Source organism: Plasmodium inui, assembly GCF_000524495.1.
Source record: "Plasmodium inui San Antonio 1 unplaced genomic scaffold supercont1.5, whole genome shotgun sequence".
Lineage (NCBI taxonomy): Eukaryota > Apicomplexa > Aconoidasida > Haemosporida > Plasmodiidae > Plasmodium > Plasmodium inui.
In genome coordinates this window covers 58,613-78,463 of record NW_008481839.1, presented here as the reverse complement: position 1 = coordinate 78,463, position 19,851 = coordinate 58,613, and the positions used below count along the sequence as shown (strand labels likewise).

Below are 19,851 nucleotides of genomic sequence, written 5' to 3'. Positions count from 1 at the left end.
AGTGATAATATTTTTGTATAATTATGCTGATCATAAGTATATTACAAAAATACAAAAAAAAGCGGGAAAATGCAAAAAAAAACCAAAACAAAACGATGTTGCCTTAAAAATACGTGCTACTTCATCGAATGAAATAAACCCTTACATGAGATTTTTGTAACCACAGAAAAGGAAAAAGCACGAGAAAAAACAACATAGAGAACAAAAGGGAATGTGAAAAAAGAATTGCAAAAATAAGTAGAGGGAACTAGCAAAAATGCATTTCATCATAAATACTGTTTATATTTGTACATAATTTTGCATCTGCATTATTGACGTCTGTGTAGCGCTACGTAAACGTTCATTTGAAGTTTATCGTGTTTTTTGCGTGCACAGTACGCCCCACTTCGCGCGCTTGGATTTGCTTGGTGAACAAAGAAGTTGATAAGAACACCAGGCACTTTGCGAAATATGCGAAATGGGAAGCACCTGGTGCCAAACGGATTCGAGAGAAAGAAGTGAGATCGAATGAGTCCATAGGTTCTGAGATATCCCTGCTCGGGTCGTCGCATGTCGCGTGTGCGTTTGTATGAACGCACGTTTGTGTAAGCACACGTTTATGTGAGCAGCCGTTTGTATAAGCAGCCGTTTGTATATTTGCCCGGCTCCTCTCATGTGTGTGTGTTTACCTCATATGCGCACACATAGCCAAGCGCCCCATTTTAGTTTGCCATTAAAACCGTTAAGGAGCCCACTTGGTAGCGCACAATTTATAAGGCTTGTTTCGCCCGCGTTAATTGAGTTAGTTCTCCGGCATATTTGTCCGTGAGTGCATTGTCACCTGGGAGATATGCACATATTCACGTAGAAACCCACAAAGTCAAAGAGACGAATACATTTCTACATGCACAACAACCCCAACAGTGTATAGAATGAATTTAGCCAATGATGAATATCGAATTAACAAACTAAAGCATATGAAGGACCTAAGAATAGCGGAAGATGATAGGAGGAAGAGGTACGAATTTTTTAACGACTGTACAGAAAATGATCTAAACGATGTAGAAAATATAGTGAATAATAAATCGATAAGTGTAGATACGAAGATAGAATTATTTTATTCTAAATTGCATAGCAAAATATTTGACATTTTTCGAATCGTGGCAGATTATAACTGCTTGTATATTATAAATGGAGAGGGACTGATCATCCACATCTGTATGTTGTTATCGAAATTTTATTCCTTCGAAAATCAAGAAGATGAAAATATTCTCTCCTTTAATAATTCTCTAAATATTAGCAGCGCAATTTATTACGTAGAAAAGATACTGAGCGATTTATCTGTGTGTAATTCAAATTTTCACATTTTATTTTTCAACATATTTAATATATTTTTCGAGAAGGAGACGAAAATTTTTAGGAATTATAATTTACTAAGGAATGCTTTTATCATTCATTGTAAGAAAAATTTGATTCCATTTTTTATTTTTGACAACTGGTACAATGACAAGAACTACAATTTTTATTTGATAAAGTATGAGCCCCTGTTTATGTTTGTTGAGGATAGTTCGTCCTTTTTGTATGCGTTTAATAAGTTTTACGTGAGTCCGATTGGGGATGAGGCCACGGCGAATACGTTCAGTGAGAGGGGAGGTGTCCAAGACCATGACGGAGGAGCAAGCACCGGGAAGGATACAAACTACAAGGAATACATTGTGAAGAAAAGAATTTACGACCAGTATAATGAAGAGATAAGGGAACTGTCCATTTGTTTTTACTTTCTCCTGATCAATAACATATCTAGGGATATTAAGTGTGTGTTTTTTTTTAATTTCGAGTCTGAGAAGAACACCGTAAATGCGTTTTCTATAAATTACATGGGCATCAATTTTAAGATCCTGGCAATGCTGAATGAGGAGGCGTCCGTTCTTTTTGACAGAAAGTTTTATGGAAGGGAAGCAGCTAAGAGGGAAAAGTATGACGGCCCGAAGTCAGACAGGATGACGAATTTTCTTATAACATCGCAGGATATAAAAGATTACGATCTCCTGCATAAGGAAGAGGAAAACTACAGCGAAGAGGAACAGCAAATTTTGGAGTCATTTTCAAAGCGGGTTAGTGAAGAACATGGGAAAAATTTGAAAAACGTCGTTCTAGGCCTTTTTTACGACAGGAGCAAAGCGATAAAGGGGATAAATGACAAGACTAAATGGGACCATTTTGTGTTCACTCTGAAGCTCCTTTTTATGCACAATTATTTAATAGAAAAGTTGAACATGAAAAATTTATGTGTGTATGATCAGTGTAGGTGCGATAGTGAGGACATCGCAAAAGCGATAAAAACCGCTGCAGAACCGTACGTATGCTTGTATCTAGATATATACAACTTCGTTTTGAAGACGCTTCAAAAGGAGGCCCATTGTGATACTTTGAAAAGCGCGCGGAACGTGGATTTGTTAAATTTTTTTAATGCCTCCATAGTCCACAATTTGATCCATTTTGTGGGTTTTAAGTTGAAAAAAAATGTGTACGTCATCGATCATGAAGATTTTTCATTCGAAGGGAAGAACGTCTTTGAAAAGGCTTTTCAAAATGTAGTAGGCGATGAAGGAATTTCTTTTTTTCCCCTCACTTTTGCATTTCTGAAGGATGATATAAACTTTTTGCAAAAGCGGGAAACGCATGATTTGGGGAACCAATCGGAAGAGCCAAATAACAGTGGAAGAAACGCGGGGCAGAAAAAGGAAGGAGAACTTGTAAGCAGTGTAGATAGTGGGAAAAATAAAATCGCAGAAGGGAATAAAAAAAACGCAAGTAACGAGAATACTCCCACAAATGTCAGTTTAATAAAAATTAGAAATGATTTTATAGAAACCTTTTTCAGCGTAGAAGATTTAGTAAAGAATGACAAGCTGGGGGAGGATACAAAAACGATGTACATCAAGTTGAGCTTAGTAAACAAATGCGTAGAATATGATAGTGAATTTTTCGAGTTGTCCGGATTCTTGCACATCAGTGATAGGGAGAGCCTAATGGATATTCTAAAGAGTTACTTAAAAATATCTAGAGATAATCGGGTCCCATTAAACCTGAAGGAAAAGGACGATAAATACAGATTAAGGCGGCAACAGAGGGACGAAAAGAGAAAGGCAATGATCGCCAAGTACCTAAATATCAGTTCGCTACATCATCCAATCGTCATTTCGGAGAATCACCCGTGGATAAAATACTACGTTTATACTATCGAAAAATTGTATAACTATTTGAAAGATGAGGAAAAAAGAAATGGAATCAAGTTTAGAATGAAAAGGCTGTTTCATGGATCCTCCGATGGAGAAATGAATCAGCTGGACGGGGAAAGCAAAGAGTGTAAGAAAAAAACGAAGAGAAGTAAAAACGACATATTCGAAATGTTGGATGACGCAAATGAAGATAGCGATTTAGAAAATGATATGAAGCATGAAAGGGGGAATAAAAGGGAGGAGAACAAAAAAGGCCGTAACGAAAAGGCAGCTAAAAAGGCCGCCAAAGCGAATGTAAAGACATTAAGCAGGAAGGATGAAATTTTGAAAAAAAAAGAAATGTCAAATGAGAGGAAAATTTACGAAGTAGACTTAGAGAGGTACAACGTGTTAGAAGCCAAGGTGAATAAACTGCGAAGCAATAATAGCTACTCAGACATGAACACCTGGTCGTTGGATATCATTTCCGGATTTAACAGACTAGTAGATGTGTACAACTTTAACAACATTACAAATTTGATCAAAAGTGTGGAGCTCCAAATAAAAATTAGCATAAAGGTTCTCAGCAGCATGTTTGAAATTATCATGTACACGAAGTTAAAGAATGTGAAGAGCAGCAGGCAAAAGTCTGACGCAATCAGAAGCATAATGCTAATCTACAAATTGACCAACGAAATTTTTAACAAATTTAAGGAAAATTTGAGCGAAAAGGATATAGTACAACTACAAACTGTGTTGCTATCGCTAGGGTTCAGACATAGCAGTTATAATTTGTTCGAAGAATACGTAAAAGTAAGGAGGAACCTTTTGAAATTGTCTGGAGAGGGCGGAGAAGACGAGACAGATGAGGATAAAGTTGGCTCTGCGAAAAATGGAAAAGGAAAAGGAAATGAAAAGATCAAACTGAAAGATGGTGTAACTTTGAATGATAAGAAAAAAGGAGCGCAGCAAAGTGGAAATCAATGCAAGAGTAAGGGGGGCAAGAAAGCCAACGACCAGATGGCCGCAGAAAATGATGGTAGTAGTACCTATGGGAGTGGCTCCAAACACGCCAAGCATAAAGAAAGGGGAAATGATACACAGGATATTTATAAATACAAACTGGAGTCTGTCAAAAATTATAGTGAACTAAAAATTGATGAGAACAAAGAGCACGAATTTCAGTTGTATTATATGTACTACTTTTTGGATAGAACCACCGGTAATATAAAGGACAAGCGAGTGCTCTTCACCCTGGACACTTGGCAGTATAACATTTTAAATCTGGTGGATAGACGAAAGAGCATTTTAGTTTCCTGCCCCACAAGTAGTGGCAAAACATTTATTTGTTACTACGTAATGGACAAGGTATTACGACTAAACAACGACAGTGTGGTTGTGTATGTAGCTCCTAACGACACTTTGGCACTTCAAACCTATCATGAAGTCAATGGAAGATTCAGCACTAAGGGTTACTCGAAGTATGGCGGAAATAAACTGTGTTCCTATATGACGGATAAATATGCAGAAGAAAATGCGTTAGACTCTCAGATAGTCATCATTTTACCGAGTGTGTTTGAAAATATTTTACTTTCCGGATATGCTGTAAATGATGAAAATTCAAACTTGAACGTATCAAAATTTATTAGCCGAATTGAGTACATAATTTTTGATGAAATCCACTGTATAGGAGACAAGGAATTTTATGGCACGCAGATAGAGAATATTATCCATTTGTGTAACGCCCCTTTTTTGGCCCTATCCGCGACAATTGGTAATATAAAATATTTTTATTCCTGGCTTCAAAACGTGATGATGAAGAAGGGGAAAGGGGAGCAGGACCTGTACTTAATAAAATTTTACGAACGGTTTTCAGACTTAATTTTGTACGTGTACACGAACAATAATCTGCACCACCTGAACCCGTTGGCTTGCTTCAATTTCAGGGACATTTTGTATAAGGGGATCAATAAAGATTTTTATTGTAACCCTAGGGAAATCTACGAAATTATAATTTTGCTGTTCGAGTTGGCCAGGAAAAACAACTTCTACCACCTGGTCGAATTTTTAGAACCTTCCTTTTATTTCCAGTACACGAGGTGTATAAATAAGAAGCAGTTCATTTATTACATGCATACAGTGAAGGAGACCATTGTTTACTTGATTCAAAATAAATACATCTCCAATTTGGACTATGACATGTTCAAACATATTTTGCTGTCGAATTATATGAAGAACGCCGACTGGGTGAAGGAGGAGGAGGGTCATGAAGGTGGAAAAGATAAAGTGGTCGACGAAGGGGAGAAGGGTAACGTGGGGGACGAAGAGGCACCAAAGAACGAAACAAAAGACACTCAAAGCAGTAGCACCACGAAGCACCTGTACAGCAACACTGCGAAGGAAGTTGTTCCAAAGCAGCATCTTTTCCAGGAACTCTACAAAAGTGTTGTACTGGACGAGAAGTACATACTGAACAAATCGCACGATTTGGTGAAGTACACCGAAACGGTAAACACAGAACAGGAATATCTAGATAGCAGTAAGTTGATAGAATTACTAAAGCAGTTAGAACAGATTAACTTCCTCCCATGTATTGTGTTTAACTTTGAGAGAAAGGAGCTTGAAGATATGACTATAAATCTGATTAACGAACTTATGAAAAGACAACACGATAAATATTACGGAGATGAAGAAAGGACTTTTAACACGAAGATGGAAAATAAAATGAGACAAGAAAGGTACGAAAATTTGCTCAAACAGAGAGAAATGTTGTTAAAAATGAAGACCGTTTCGCGTAATCAGAGGTTGGAACAAAATATGGATAAGGAATATTTGGACATGCTCAATGAAGAAGAGATTCCAGAACCACCAGTCGACGTTTCGGAAGAATATGATGGAGATTTCTACTTCTGCAACAGGAAAGTCTACATTAACTATGTTACAGAGATAGAAGATTTGATCAAATCTGCGGAAAGAGCCATCGAAGGAAGGAAGTACAAATCTGTGCTAATAGAAGGTCTGAAAAGGGGAATAGGACTACATTATGAAGTACTGCCTTATAAATTTACCATCATTGTGGAGTCCCTATTTCGACTAGGATATATTAAAATTATTTTTAGCAATAAGAATTTATCGCTAGGTATTAATATACCCTGTAAATCTATCATTTTTGCTGGACATACTTTCGAATTAAATTCAGTCATGTTTAAACAAACGTCTGGAAGAGCCGGAAGAAGAGGCTTCGATTTGTATGGAAATATTATCATATGGAATATTAACTTTAAAAATTTAAGGAGATTAATTACGTCCCCTCTGCAGACGCTGTCCGGTTCCTATGCTGTGAATTTTACGAATATATGCAGAAGTATGCTGTTGTACAACTGCTTGAAGAAGAATAAAGACATGGAGGAAATTACCAACAGAAACAAAGCAGTGGTTAATAAGCCCATTAAGAAGAAGAAGAAAGATGAAACCATGACTGTTGCTGAAAAGGAAGAGATATTTGAGAAACACAGAAGTATTAACGTAAATTTTTTTACCCGAATTAATGGTATCCTTAGCGTTTTTTACAATTCGTTGTATTATGTAAATGCCTTCCAACATTGGGGCGATGGCGACGGGGATGATAAAACTGGCTCTCATTTTTCACAACGTGTGACTATGACAAAGGGGGGACCACCAAACCAGGAGAAATTGCAAAATGGGGAAGTAGCGAGGAGCGAGATTTCTTCCTCCGCTGATGCGGCGCACATGGGAAATGAGAAGAACCCCGGAGTGGAAGCAACTGAATTGTTAAATTACCACCCTAGTGAATTCACTCATCAGAAGGAGAAAACCAATGCGCTGAAGAAATACGTGGATAGAAAATACGAATACAACGACTTATACTGCGAATTTTTAGCCATGAACAAAGGAAAGAAAAGTGAAGTAACGGAAGGAGAAAAACACTTAAAGGAGTTGTGCTTCAGAATTAAAGTCCACTTTCTAATGTTTATAAACATTTTGGTCGAGATGGAAGCAATAGATGAAGAGTGCAATATAATAAATATGACCGAGCTAGCCATATTTTTAAAAAAAGAATGTGACAACAATTTAGTATTAACCTATTTGTTAGTAAAAAAAGTGTTACATAATATTGTTGGAGATGGCACATTTTTAGGCTCCTCTGTTGGTATGATTCCGCTGCAAAAAATAATTGATCGTGTAATGTTTGAGAAGAATTATTCGCGTAATGTTTTGGTAGACGATTCTACAAGAGGGCAATTCATTTTGTTATTTATACTTTCCCATTTTATTAATAAAATAAAAGAAAACAAAATAGCCTTGACGAAGGTGCTAATAAATCTCAATTGTAAAGTTAGAACGAAATTGGAGTTATTTAGCCCCACGTATTTCCCCTTATTGCACATTTTGCCTGCCCCTGTTCGAAAGCATATAAAGAACATTGAAAGCGTTTTGTTGAGGTACCTCATGAATTACTCCTTGCTGGTTTTAGCAAAATTAAATTTGTTAGACAGGAAGAAGACGCACTTACTGCCCTACACCCAGCTGTACATTTTCGAGCAACACCCATCACTCCATTTGGAGGAGATATTTCCGAAGGGTCATTCCGAGTACTTGGCCTTTTATCAGTCGAAGGTTAGAAAAAGAGAGTGATCATTGATGCAGTGTGGTTGAAGTGTATTATATGTTCCGCACCATGGGGATTTGCTCCCCCGCTGGAGCGATCATACGTGTCTCCAATTGGGCCGAAAAAGAGGGAAGCGATACGAATTTGGCATTTTTTTATTTTTCTTCATTTTAACTGTTTATTTATTTTTTTTTCCTTTTTTGCAGCTCCGAGACTACAAAGTAAGATCGCCTTTCCTCGCTTCCCTATACCAGTGCGACAATTTCGAAACCCTAGATGAACTGCTTTACACGTCTATACTGGACTTAGATATACGAAAGAACATGATTCCAGACATCGGAGAGGATTACGTCTCCTTTTTCAAATTCGAAGATGATGTAATAAAAGAGGAGAAGGTGTGCTTGAAGAATTCCTACATTTTGGATTATTTTATTCATGGCAAATATAACGTACTGAGGAGCAAGAATGATTTGGGTCAGTATAGCTGGTACATAGTGGATCGATTTATCCAGGCACTAAATAGCATCGAACACTTTTTGCATGGAGTGAAGAAGGACAGTCTGTTGCTATCGTCCGACGTTTTTTACACGTATCTGAACACCTTGAAGGAGGTTTTGGAGAAGTACTTCAATTCGATTAATTCTGTGCAGGCTCAGAATGATTAGCAATGTGCTGAGGCGAGGGGCAACAGACGAGGCAAGGTGGTAAAGAATAAGTTAAATGGGTTGAATGGGTTGCAGATGGGGGCACATTAGGATGTAACCCCCATTTGGTCGCCTTTAACTGGATTGAACACCCAAGTTTTGTTACATATTGCCACATACTGTCACAATTTGCTCCATCTTCTCAGGGCGCATGCTCTGATTTATAGTGTTACTCATTCCGTATTATTTCGTCAAAGTGTGATGTGCACACATGAGAGGGTATACCTATTCGCATGGCCCCATTTTGGCAGCCATCCCGTGCACGCTGCATCGATGCAAGATTGCTAAACTATTTTGTGTATGTATATATCATTAGCAAGTTTTTCTAAGGCCGTGTTAGTAATTCACCTTATTGACATAACTTCTAATTTAAGAGACTTTTAAAAATGTGTATTAAGAGGAATATTTTTTTTTTTTTGCTGTATGTATATTCTCGGACTATTATGCCACCAAAAAAGGGTTTACAAAATTGTCATCGTGTGGCTGAGACCTGTTAGAGGAGATGCTCCCAGAAGTTGGGAAACTCGGAAAGGTGTTTTTTTTTCTTTATAATTTTTTTTTCGTTTTTATAAAAGTTTTAACATGCAAAAGCAAGTGCTACTACTATGCTTGTGTGAAGGGGTGTAACGGCGTCCGTCCGCATTTTCCTTATGTAAGTTTGTACATAGGCAAAAAAAAAAGAAAAAAAAAAAAAGAAAGAGGGTAACTATGTAGGAAGTTATGCACAACTTCTAACTACAAAAAATACAAAAAAATATGTACCGCAAAATGCATTTTTCATTTCTGCATTGAAATGCAAAAGAATTGCGACTGGGGGCTGCATACGCATGTATCTACACATACAATGAAAGAAAAACAAAGAGGGAAAAAATTAAATTATATAAAGATTTAATTCTGTAAACGTAAAAAAAAAGTAAAGAAACCTTCATTATGATGGATCACACAAATGTTCGTGGCGGATTTTTCGTATTTTTTGTGATCCTTCAGCCAGTTGGAATATTCAAAACGGAAAAAGAGCTAAGAAAATGGGTGAAAGGGCAAAGAAGGGTGCGAAATTTACTTCAAAAGGTAATTGTCAACTCGGTTATATTATATCTGCAATTGTTTTCTTTTTAATGATTTATTTCGTTTGCGTAGATTTACCTATATTTCCCGTCTGAATTTTTTATCAAGTATTTGTTGTACCTGAAATTTATTGCATTACCACCTTGTGTTACTTTGCGTTACATTACGTTACTTCTTTTTTTTTTCTTCATTGGGTGCAATTTTATCCAGTTCCGTAGGAATCCACTCCATTTCGTTCATCATTTTCGGCTACCTTTTGTTGCCTTAAAAGGTTGCTTACAGGTTTAAGGGTTCCCATTCCGCGGTTTACTGTGGGTCACTATGTCCTAAAGGTGCGTATCTATTATACATTCTTCCGTGCAACTGTTACGGATTGGAAGACACTCTATTGATCACATGTGGAGTCATCTTTTAAATTGTAGTAAGCTTCAAATTCTCTTTTTAAATTTTTTACGTCCTCGTACAATTCCTTAAATGAGCATCTTCTGGATGGTACAAATTGCAAACATTTTTTTATTATTTTTTTAATTTTCCTTTTCCATAAGACATCAGCAAAAATTCCTCTACTCGGCAATAAATCATTAATGGTGACATTTTTTTCTCCAGAATAAATGTTCGTACTGTTCTTACAATTCCATTCACACAACACATCGACTACCTTTACTTCGTCTTTGTTCACGACGCTTAATAAATTGTTTCCACCGAATAATTGGCATAATACTAGCCCGACGCTGAAGACTGTGGTTTCTGTTGTGAACTTGACAACCCATGAGTCAATATTTTGCATTTTAAAATATTCATTTTCTCTTTTTTTTCTTTTCTTCTTTTCCGATTCACTTAATTTAATTTCCATTTCTTTTATTTTCTCATCTTTTTTAATTAGAAACTCTTTTATTTCTTCGTTATCTGAGTAATGTTCTAGCGCACCATCATCCTTCATGTCATGCGTGCATATCTTCAGTAAGTAGTGACCTCTTAATATGTCTTCCTGTTCGCTATTTGGATGATGACTACGCGAGGTAGCTCGTTTTTCCGACGAGTCGGCATTCGCGTCTCCTGAATTGGCGTTTGGTGCGACGAGGCCAATCGGTTTGCATCCTGGGGGTACACTCTTCTGGTTTTCTCTAATGGGGTTGCTACTTATTTTGTTGTGGCCTTTGTTTCCATTTATTTTATTATCCCGTTCTTCCTGGAACAGCTTCCTGCTGTTGTAGGAGTTGCCGTCTTGGGAAATGACGCTGTTAGGAAATTTGCTGATCGGATTACCTCTGAGCGAGTTATCGTTGTTGCTGTTTCGAATGGTTCCATTTCCGCTTGCATCGGTCATATTGGGATGCTTGCGGGGAAGGTCCACCTTGACATTTACCGGGTGGGGAACTGGAGTGTTTCTCTCCATCTGGATCGTTATCTTACTACCCGTGTTGTTTCCTCTGGTGCTGGAAAAGGTGCTATTCCTGTTGTTATTCCTGGCCCTATTCCTGTTGTTATTCCGGGCGCCATTCCTGCTGTTATTTGTGGCACTATTCCTGTTGTTATTCCTGGAGCTATTCCTGCTGTTATTCCTGTTGCCATTCCTGTTGCTATTCCTGCGGTTATAGCTGGTGACACTGCCACAGTAAGTACTATCTCTCTTCATGTAAGAAACGGATGGGGCGTCATCCTCTTCATTAGTGCATGGACATTTTCGATTCACTGGACTAAAGGACTGACCACTAAGCATAAAATCTTTCTTCCTGACAATGGGCTGAATAAAACGCAAATCTAGGAGCTTCTTCCACCTGTGCTTTATTCTTAACTGTCTCGTTTTGATAATGTGGAAAATGTTCGAATCTGGACCATACCATGTCTTTCTAAACTGTTCGGATTTATTTAGAGATGACAATAGGAAAACTAGGAGGGCACATTCAGGAGAACAGAAACCCTTGGTACATATTACATAGTATAAGAAATTATTAAAGTTCTTTTGAGAATTATTAATTTTAATTTTTTCATAGTACGCAGGATTTGTTGGAAAATAGAAACGTCTGCCTGGTAAGGCATCGCCCACATCTATGATGGTAACATTTTTACAAACGATTTTTGACATCCCCGTTTCGTATTCAATCATAATATTTCCTGGTTTTGTGTCCCAATTAATGATTGGATTGTCAACAGATTCGCATACAATCATTAAATGTTTAACTAATTTATTGCAGATGTCCAGCAAAAATTGACCTTGTTTAACATTTTCCGTCCCTTTTAATTTGTGAATAATGTAAGTTAATGTACACCCGTCAATCATTTGCATAGCTACTCCTAGGACGTGCTCACTATTTTTTGTTATACCAACGGATGACCATAGATATTTTGGTACAGAACCTGGATGTTTTTTGTTTTTTTTTAAAATTTCTTTTGCTATGGGACTTTCGCGTGGTGCATTTTTCTCTTTACATCTTTTGCAAACATTGATTTTCATTTTGTTGGGATTGTTCATATTATGATTTGGACAACTGTCTGGTGCTTGGATATTTAGTGGAGGGTTCTGTAGGTCGTAATTCTGCCGTAAGTTCTTACGGGGGGAGGAAATACAAGAGACTACACTTTGGGGCATTTCTCTCTTTACTGGAGATGTGGGTTTGCAACCGCGTTCAGAAATTTTCGATAATTGTGTGTTGATAGAGGTATTATTTTGTTGCCTATTTTTGTCATTCGCTGTATCGGTAAGTTTATTTTTGACCTCAAAATTGGCAAATTTTTTTCCTTTTTTTGCATTAATTCCTCTTCTTCTTTTGTTTATAATTTTATATTTTGTTTTTAATTTAGTCTCCTTTTTCGTAACCCTTTTATTTCGAACATTTTTATTTTTGCCTTCCTTCTCGCTGTTGTTGGCGATTTGTTTGCGCTTTCTCCTGATGCTTTCCCTTTTCATATTGTTTCTTGTGTCTAGGTATATACTTCGGCTGTTGTTGCGGTTACTACGATTGCTGCGATTTTCGGGATTGCCTGTATTGACAGGATTGCAATGGGTGCCGCGGCTATTTTCGATGCTGCGACTGCCGAGTTCATTTCCACTATTGCTGGTGGCGTTTTTCGTTCTCCCAATTTCTTCGTTTTCTTCTTTGCTTCTTTCGTTACTATCCACTTGAAGAATGTGGTTATTTTCCTTCACACGTGGACCACTTTTCGAGACGCATGAATGACCAGAAATGTCCACATATTGAGCCGTCAGTTTTTTCTTCTTCGCAGTAATTGTGTCGCAAACATGGTTGTCTTCATTATTTTTTTCAGCGTAAATGTTCAAAAGGGTTTTGTTTAAGGTGCTTTTATTCCCATCATTTGGGGACGCCATATCTTTGTCGAAGAAAATGTTTAAGCAGTACTTGCATATAAATGGGTAAATAGCGTTGTTTGGAGAAGTGGTGGAAATGTCTCCAATTGGAATTTGACTCAGCTCGCTGGTGAGGTTGTTACTGCTGATGCTGTTCTGTTTAGTATTAGTGGTGGTGCTACTTAGGCCGTTACTTCCACAGATGTTTTTAACATCACTTGTTTTGTCAACTTCCATGCTGCAGTTGTACTTGGGTTGCTGCTCATAATTGCACGGGTGCATATCATTATTGGGGGATAATGTGTTATTCATTAAATTTCTGATGCTGAGAATATCTGAAAGGTACAAATCTAGGTTTTCATTTGAGGAGCGACCTGAATCGAGGTGTTTATTCTTGGAGCGACACACATCAAGATGGTTATTTGTGGTTGTGTCTTTTTGGGAACAGAATTTTTTATACGATTCTAGGTACTGGCTGCTTGATAAATCAGAGCTGGAGATATTCAGAGTTGAGAGGCTATCAAATTGGGTGGCTTTTTCACTTTGAAGAATATTTTTCACACTTTGCTCATGACATTTTCTTAGATGTTCCTGCGACTGGTACTTTCTCTTCGCATAATTTTCAATTTCGATGTTGACATTCTTGAGTTGTTTCCCCTCAGATAGGAGGCTGTGTATTTTGTACTTTAATTTGTATATGCCACATGTACTCGTATTTAATATTTTAATGGCGAATTTATCGGCTAGTATGTCTTTTGTCGAATGTTGATAAATTGTAAAGGGATTATTTATGGCGTCGTTGATGTAGTCGTATCTAATTACGTGCTTGATTATGTTGTACATTGTGTTTGCCTCCGTGGTCATTTTTTGCACAAGGAGCACTCTACACTGGTCTTTTAATAGGTCGTACAGGGACTTATATCCAGATATCTTTAAGAATTTTATTCTGTTTATTGCTTCGATGAGGCTTTTGCAGAGCGCGTTGTGTGGAGTGTCTTCGGGGCAGTTTTGCCGAAAGTTTTGGTGTCCATTTTGGCTTAAGTTGGCCATCTGGTTCGAGCTTGAGAGGTTGGCCAGTTTAACCCCTGCAGAGGAGTTACTACCACTGTTAGGACTGTTACCATTGATACTATTAATGCCATTATTGTTATCTCGGCAGATGGAAAAGGATTCCCTCTCCTTTTTCATGGTAGAGCAGCCTTTGTTACTCATTTTGTTCCTCAAAGTATTGGAATGTGTGTGGTTTGGGACTCTTGGTAGGGCAGTCAAATGGGCAAGCCCCGCGTTGCCCGGTTGGCCGTCTGTAATGAGGGCACCGTCCCTATTTGTGGAATTTGAGCCTTCTGGCCTGACATTGGAGTCTGCATTTTTATTAGCACTAGGGCTGAATTTCGCATTCTCATTCATATTAATCTTAACTATCTTGGGTGTGTATATATGGCTCGGGGCTACGTCGTTGGTATTAGCATTGCTGTTAGAAGTGCTGTCCACCACGTTGTTACCTGCGTTTTTGCAGTTCTTGATGCTACTTATATTTTCATGAGTACTGCCCACATTGTTGATGTGCGCCTTTTTCGGCATTTCTGCTTGGACGGGATTTGACTGATCGTTAGAAATCTGTTTGGAGGTGCCCCCCTGTGGCAGATTAATATAAGACGAAAAGCTTCTTTTCCTGGAAGGTGAGTTTTTTGAATTTGTTGAACTGTCTTTGCTATCTTCATCTGCGACATTTATAGTATTCGTAAAATACTTAAGAATCAAATTGGAATCCTGAGAGTGCTTGAGGAAATCCTCTACATTGCTGTCATCAATTTCGAGATTTTCCCCATAATTTTGATTATATATATTTGTTTTCAGAAAATCATAGCTGTTTATATTTCTCTTAAGTAAACTATAGAAGCTTTCAAAGTTTTGAATGTTGGAGTAGAAAAAGCTGCTAATATTGTCCATTGCCACAACCTCTGCTTCGTACACATCAAATTGGCATTTATTTTGCGAACTCAGTTTTTTCCCTAACTTTACGAATGCATTTCCAAATTTTATGTCATAATCTATCGTCTTTACGAACTCTAGATATTGTTTAAATGAATTACAACCCTCGGAAAATTTTTTCATTTGAGATTCCTTCACACTGCTAGTAGCTTTGGAACTTATTAGGTTGTCATTGGTGAATTTATCCTTTTTGGCCCTGTTTCCACTATGGGAAGTTACTGCATTGTCTGTATCTTCCTTCTTGTTGTCTATTTTATTATTTTTATCTTCTTCTTTGCTCTTGGAGAATCTATTATTTTTTTTTTTTCCACCTTTAGTGCACTTAGAATTCAGCATACTTCTTTTTTGAATATTTTTATGCTGATAACTGATCATTCTTTTTTCTGTTTTTTTTTTTTTGCTTTTTTTCTTTTTTCTTGTAGTAATGCACGTGTTGTGCTCATTGAAGCCCCTTCTGTTTTGGTCATTTCCCTTCCGTTCGTTATCGTCGTCCTTGTTCTTGTCGTTGCTGTTGTCACCGTTTGCTCTGCCGCTTCGCTCGCTGTTGTTTTTGTTCTTGTTGTTACCGTTGCTGCTGTTGTCTGCACCGCTCTTTTTGTCACCCTCATTGCCTTCCTTGTCGCGTTGGTTGTCAATGCCTTCGTCCTTACCGCCGCCTTCGTTATCAGCACGTTCGTTATGACCAGTTTGGTTGTTGCCGCCTTGTCTGTCACTATCCTGGTTGTCGCCAACGTCGATCTTGGCCCCACACATGCAGAAGATGTTCGTAATTAGGTTCACATTATTGCAGTTTCTGTAGCCACTCAATACACTGCTCTTATTTAAAACGTGCGTATTCCCGTTTGGCAAATTACCCTTGCAATTCCGTGGGAGCATTCCTCTATCCGTTTCGTTGTTTAAGGCCTTATTGGATGGGTACTGTTCGTCAGAGCGAGATTTCTTTAAGTAGTTGTTAACAGGGACTCCTCCATTAGTATTATGAACGTTTGGGTCCTTTTTCATACTCGAAATTGCCTCAAATGAGTTGTCAATCCTGTTGATAGGGGAATAATCTTGATTTTCGCTCACACTTCGGTTTTTGCAAATTTTACACAATTTATTTTGTTTGTTCAAATTGTTATTATTAATGATATACACGCCGTTGGGGATGGTATAATAATTTGGTGGGCCATTATTTTGATGAGGCTTGGTGTACCTGTGGGTGCAGTTTGTTTCTTTGTTTTTGTCGACGGTTCTGCTGAAATAGCTGTTATTCGTGTTGTTGAAAAAAACGTTGAAGTAGTAGATGATGTCCTTTTTTTCTTTCTTCGAGAGTTCGCTACTTTTAAGGAAAATGCTGTTGCCGTACTGGGGAAGGTGACTATTTCTTCCCATAAAGTTGTTGCTGCTGGGGTAGGGGCTGTTCAGATAACGGCAATAGCAGTTTTGGGAGCTGTTATGGAGGAAACAGTTGTAGCAGTAGCCGTTATGATGGTAACCATTCTGGTGGTAGCCTCTATGGGGGTTGCTACTATGGAAGTAACAGCCATAGTTGCTGCGGCAATAGCTATTGAACCCATTTCCGCAACCGTAGTTTCCATGTCCGTGCATATACCTTTCTCTGCGCATAAAACTACTCGGATTTTTTTGCCATCTTATTTGGTGCCCATTGTGGCAGGAACTCATATGGTTCATATTATGGTGTAAAATGTTTTGACATCCGGTGCAGAAGCTTCTATGGTATCTACGTGGCTCTATAGAACGGGTTAACTGATCTCTAATAATGATTATGCTCGTATTGGAATAATTTTCTATATGTCTATTATTCATACAATTGTTGAGATGTGGGTGTGTGTAGTTTCGCGTGTAGTTCATTTTGTTTTCCATCTGATCAGTCCCCCTAACCACGTTGTTGTGAAGTTTAGTGAAACTTTCTTTTTCTATGTAATAATGGTCACCACCGTTAGGATTCATTTTGGCGATATTTCTTCTGCTGCCATTCGGTTTATGTGTGTGATTGGTTGAATTATCATCGCTGCTACCTGAATGTTTTTTGTGATTGCCGCTTCGATGCATGACGTGGAGGGTTAATTTTCCTTTCACTTGGAATTTTAAATATTTAGAGTGTCTATCTTCTGATCGATCCCATATCCGTGGGTGGGAATTATTCGATTTGTTCCTTTGTGTATGATCACCTTGTGTATTATCACTTGTGCATGTTCTTTTCCCCCTTTCTTCAGATTTAAGCGTGCAGTTGTGGATGTAAACCACTTCGTTTTTTTGTTGTCTTGCATGAAGGCTTATGTCTATGTCTGTTCGATTTTTGAGGCTGTTCTCGTGTGTACTACCACGGGAGCTTCCACTGGAACTGCTATAGATACTATTTGCATTGCGATCAGAAGGGGCGTGGAAGCTAGACCACTGCCTCTTTCGAGCATATGCTAATTTCACAAAATCGCGTTTGAGGAAATCAGTAAACGTATGTATAACATGTATGTGCAAGAAGTTTTTACTGCATTCTGATGCACCTGCGCTGGGCTTCTTTAACTTATGCCTCTTTTTGCAAACATTCCTATATTTTATTATGGTATCAGATGGAGCAACAAGGTAGTGGCAAAAGTAGAGAATTAGCTTCTTCATTGCGTAATACAGTATAGTATGATGACTTAAAGAACTGCGTGGGTTATTCTGATGATGAGGAAACATTTCGTTTTGATGTACACAATGATGCGACTTTTCTGTCTCCCCCTTTTTATCCTTGAAATGTTGCAAATATGTTGCAAAATTTATTTCCACTTCAGATTTGATACCTTCGAGTTTCTGATCAGACAACCAGTTTAGAAACTCTCTTTGGCAATACTTTTCCTGCTTACTACAACGTTTTCTACAGATATGATGAAAAAAATGTTTGCGCTGGTATTTCACAAGCCCATGTCGATCTCCAAAGTAGTAGAGTAATAAACTTATTTTTTCTTTCGTGCGTAGCAGAATTTTTCTCTTTTTAAAATGATGAGTAATGATATGTTCACATAGATGAAGAAAAAAAATTGCATAATTGACGATATTCTGATATTGTGTAACCAGAATTTTGTATTTTCTGAAAAATAAGAGTTTTGGAAAGGGTAATTTGTTGCTCACTGTGGTAGCGATGGAGATTGCATTGGAAACAGCTCTAAAGATGGCGAATGTTGATAGTTGTTTTTGGCAGAACGAAGGACCCATTTCTGTGATGCAATTTTCTAGGCAATTTTGTACGCACAAAAATGACTGCTGATGAGTTATACTACAGAAGCTACTTATAATTGCCTTCTGAAATATCACATAGCAATGACGTCCTAAATAAATTGCTTGGTACAATTCGTAGTAAACATCATTTCGTATGCATTGATGGGTGTCTCTTTGCATGCAATATGGTATGCTTATTATCCTTGCGATTCCGATTGGACATATGCCATGGTACTTCTTGTTTGTGGAATTGAAAAATTCCATAATGGTGCCGCGTACATTATATGTTTTACACATAATTGTTGAAATTGCTAACGATATAAAACTTCTGTTGTTTTTTATTTGGGGGACGGCACTGCTCAAGTGGTTTAGGAAGTCTACTACGTCTGCGATGGTTTCTGTTTTTTCTTTCTTATTCTTATTTGTTTTTTTCTTCTTTTTGTTTTTTTTTATTTTATTTTTTTGTTTATTTTGGTTTACATTAGGAATACTTCTCAACTTGGTGCTGCAGTTCGTGGTAGCAAAATTATACTTCAGGAGACAGCACTCAAGAAAAAGGACACACAACGACGGGGTTCCTTTGCACGGTTCCATGCAGTTGACTTGATAATGCATGTCTAGATTATACACATCCATGACAACTTGGTGTACTACGATCAATGATTCCTTGTTCGGTCGCCCGAATCTCATATCCTTTGTGTTATTTCTTTTGTGAAATGAAGAGTTTGATTGTGCTTTTTTTGAGATGACTGGCCCCATTTTACCTCGATCATTTGCTTGACTATTTCTTTTTGTGCATGTAAAATATTCCATTTTGACAACCTTCTTTTTAATGCGAACAGTTAACCTTCTTCCTTCATCCCTCTTTGTGCATTTAGTGTTATATTCTATACACTTGAGGTATGGAGAATAGCCTATAGGATACTTTTCAGTGTTGTCTAATATGTCCACAGAGCGTTCGCCCCCTTTTGAGACCCTGTCCTTACGGACTCTAGGTAGACACTTTTGTGCAGTGCTAGATTCTAGGTTGTCCTTACAAAATTTAAAAAAATTTTCACAAGCTATCTTGAGATAAAGTGCACTGTTTCGTAAGGCTAGGAAATTTTCTACAGTGTTAAGGAAAATCTCCTTCTCGAATGCGTGTACCTTTTTTCTTAATTTTCTCTCCTTCATGAATCCCCTTTTAGCGTTTTTCGAACAGTTTCTAGGAATAAGCTTTTCCCATTTTTCATTGTTCAGAATTATTTTTCCTTTAAAAGTGTTTTTAATGGTTAACAATTGGTGCTTTCTGTTCGATCGATTGTCCTGCTTTGTTATTTTTTTTTTTCCCTTTATTTTACTTATCTTTTTGTTAAGTGTACCTTTCAGCTGTTGGGCTCTGCAAGAATTGGGTTCAGATTTGTACTTAACAAAATGCCTGTCCCTGTTATTTAAAGTGGAGGTCACTTCATTTCTTTCTGTTGGTATGTCCTCTTCGTCCTCTTCTTCATTTTGAGTGCTCTGTGTCGTTTGCATATTCATCTGCTTTTGCTTTTCTCTCGTACACAGGGAACTCACATTCGTTCTGCAGCATGACACATCATGCTCTAGATACTTCTCCTTGTACGTTTTATTTGTATACACCAAAAAGTCCGAACTACACGAGCCCCTCAAAAGGAATACAGCCCCATTATCACTATTGAGCATTGGTTCTACATCGTTAGACTTAAGGTTAAAATGGCTGGTTTTCAGGTACGTTAGATAAATCAT

General features: G+C 37.7%; 2 protein-coding genes across 2 annotated transcripts; one reads left to right on the top strand and one right to left on the bottom strand.

Moving 5' to 3' along the window:
- Positions 1 to 911: 911 nt before the first annotated feature.
- Positions 912 to 8,495, top strand: C922_01471 (hypothetical protein; the record flags this gene model as incomplete). The annotated part of the gene is made up of 2 exons (XM_008817074.1): positions 912 to 7,838; positions 8,037 to 8,495. The coding sequence occupies 2 exons, from the start codon at positions 912 to 914 to the stop codon at positions 8,493 to 8,495; spliced, it is 7,386 nt and encodes a 2,461-aa protein (XP_008815296.1).
- Positions 8,496 to 9,984: 1,489 nt separating this feature from the next.
- On the bottom strand, positions 9,985 to 19,851 carry C922_01470 (hypothetical protein; the record flags this gene model as incomplete). Its single annotated transcript, XM_008817073.1, has 1 exon — positions 9,985 to 19,851. The coding sequence occupies one exon, from the start codon at positions 19,849 to 19,851 to the stop codon at positions 9,985 to 9,987; it is 9,867 nt and encodes a 3,288-aa protein (XP_008815295.1).